The sequence below is a fragment of the Bison bison genome, unplaced genomic scaffold (genome assembly GCF_000754665.1).
Source record: "Bison bison bison isolate TAMUID 2011002044 unplaced genomic scaffold, Bison_UMD1.0 scf7180017864492, whole genome shotgun sequence".
Taxonomy (NCBI): domain Eukaryota; kingdom Metazoa; phylum Chordata; class Mammalia; order Artiodactyla; family Bovidae; genus Bison; species Bison bison.
The window spans coordinates 2,836,925-2,838,616 of NW_011495051.1; the positions used below are offsets into that span (position 1 = coordinate 2,836,925).

General features: G+C 62.9%; 1 protein-coding gene across 1 annotated transcript in view; it reads right to left on the minus strand.

Annotated features, from left to right (window-relative positions):
- Positions 1–1,686, minus strand: part of MATK (megakaryocyte-associated tyrosine kinase) — a 7,772-nt gene extending 6,086 nt beyond the window's left edge. Inside the window, exons 1-4 of the mRNA XM_010828447.1 lie at positions 1,368–1,686; positions 597–656; positions 106–219; positions 4–19 (exon numbers count right to left, since the gene is read on the minus strand). Of these exons, the coding sequence (XP_010826749.1) occupies positions 4–19; positions 106–219; positions 597–656; positions 1,368–1,373 (196 nt within the window). The 5' untranslated portion in view covers positions 1,374–1,686. The remainder of the gene's footprint in view (positions 1–3; positions 20–105; positions 220–596; positions 657–1,367) is intronic.
- Between the last annotated feature and the right edge of the window lie 6 nt (positions 1,687–1,692).

Below are 1,692 nucleotides of genomic sequence, written 5' to 3' on the forward strand. Positions count from 1 at the left end.
CACGGTACCAGCTCTTGTTCTGCCGGGAGGGAGCCAGGGGTCGGTGGGAGGAGATGTTTCCTGGAGGAGCACCCCCTCTCTCCAAGCACATTCCCCCCTACTCACTTCACAGGCCTCAAGGATGGTGACCACGTCGCCCTTGCAGAAGGCCAGCTCCCCGGGTTTGGGGCGCGTGTGCTCACACTTGGTGATGCACTGGGTACCGGGGGCCCAGCGCCTCTGGTAGGTAGTGGCGAGAGGAGGAAAGGGGTCATGAGATGGAGAGATGGTGGGGGTGGGGAGTGGGGCCCAAAGGAGAGAGAAAGACTATTGAGGCAGAGACCCAGAACAGAACACAGGAGAGAGGAGATGCGGGTGGGGGGTGCGCAGAGCACCCAGTAGAGGAAACAGAGTCACAAACAGAGGGACCCCCCGGGGCAGAAAATGGGAGGAAAGAGTGGGAAAAAACACCAAGTGACAGAAAAAGACCTGTGGACACTGCCTAAGGGGACACGGGTCAGATGGCCCCCACCCCCACTCCAGCCCCGTGGAGCTGAGGTCCTGTGGACGGAGGAGAGGAGGGGCCTAGGCCCAGGCATCCAGTTGGGAGTACTTACCGTCGGCATCCTGGCTGAGATGGGTGAGGGGTGCCAGGCGTGGAGGAAGCGAGGGCTTCCCTGGGGAGGGGCAGAGACCAGCTGGAGAGCTCAAGATTCAAGCCAAGCTGGGGGCCCAGGGGCCATGACTACTGCTTCCAGCCTGGACCAGGTGGAGGCGACAGTCTGGCGGCCTCCCCCCGACCCCCAGGGGTTGTGGGGGGCCCAAGGCGCTGGCTCCCCAAGCCCCTTAGGGGAGGTGGTCTTTCCCTGGGAGAGCTCCTTAGCATGGAGCCTGGCTGCGCCGTCATCCCCAAAGGGAAACAGAGGCACAGGGCAGGCTCAGAGTAAGTGGCCAGGGGCTGGCTCAGGCCCCAGCAGCCCACACTGGGGTGCTTGGAGCCACTAAACGTGGGGCGCTTGGAGCCACTAAACAGAGCCTGGTTCTTCCTCTTTTCTGGTAAAGTAGGCAGGGGTACATGAGGTAACAGAGGATGATTCAAGGTCATTCCCAAGAATCTCTGACCCTGGCGGGGGTGAGGCGGGGCAGTGCCGCCGTGCTGGGCTCCTCTGGCTGCCGGCTGGGTCTCTGATCCGCGCCCCCCACCCCCCCACCGCCCCCGCCCTCACTTCCCAACCGAGGACAGAAACAAAAGTCCCGCACTGTTGCTGGGGCGGGGGCATTTCTGTCCCCTGCTTTCCCCATGGATCCCACCAGGTGGCGGGAGCAGTGGGACAGGTGGGGAGGAGTGAGTCTCCACCCCAGAAATCCCCAGCCCTCTGTGTACTCACACGCATACTGATCCATGTACACACGAGAACACACAGAAACACACAGGGCTTGGACACAGGTGGACACAGGTACCCACAGGCACGCGGGTATGCAAGCAAAAGCAGTTTCTCCTAGAGACAGTTGTGCACACACGTCTCACGTGTGAACACACGCACAGACATTCGGAAACGTGTGTGCCGCCCCCCCCCCCCCAACCCACACTTGAACACCTGGGCGCCACACGCTGGGCCACCCGGGCACGCAGGGCTACACGCAGGGCCGCGCACACGCAGCGCAAGACACGCGCGCACATCCCTCCACGTGGACGCGCGGATACACACGCCC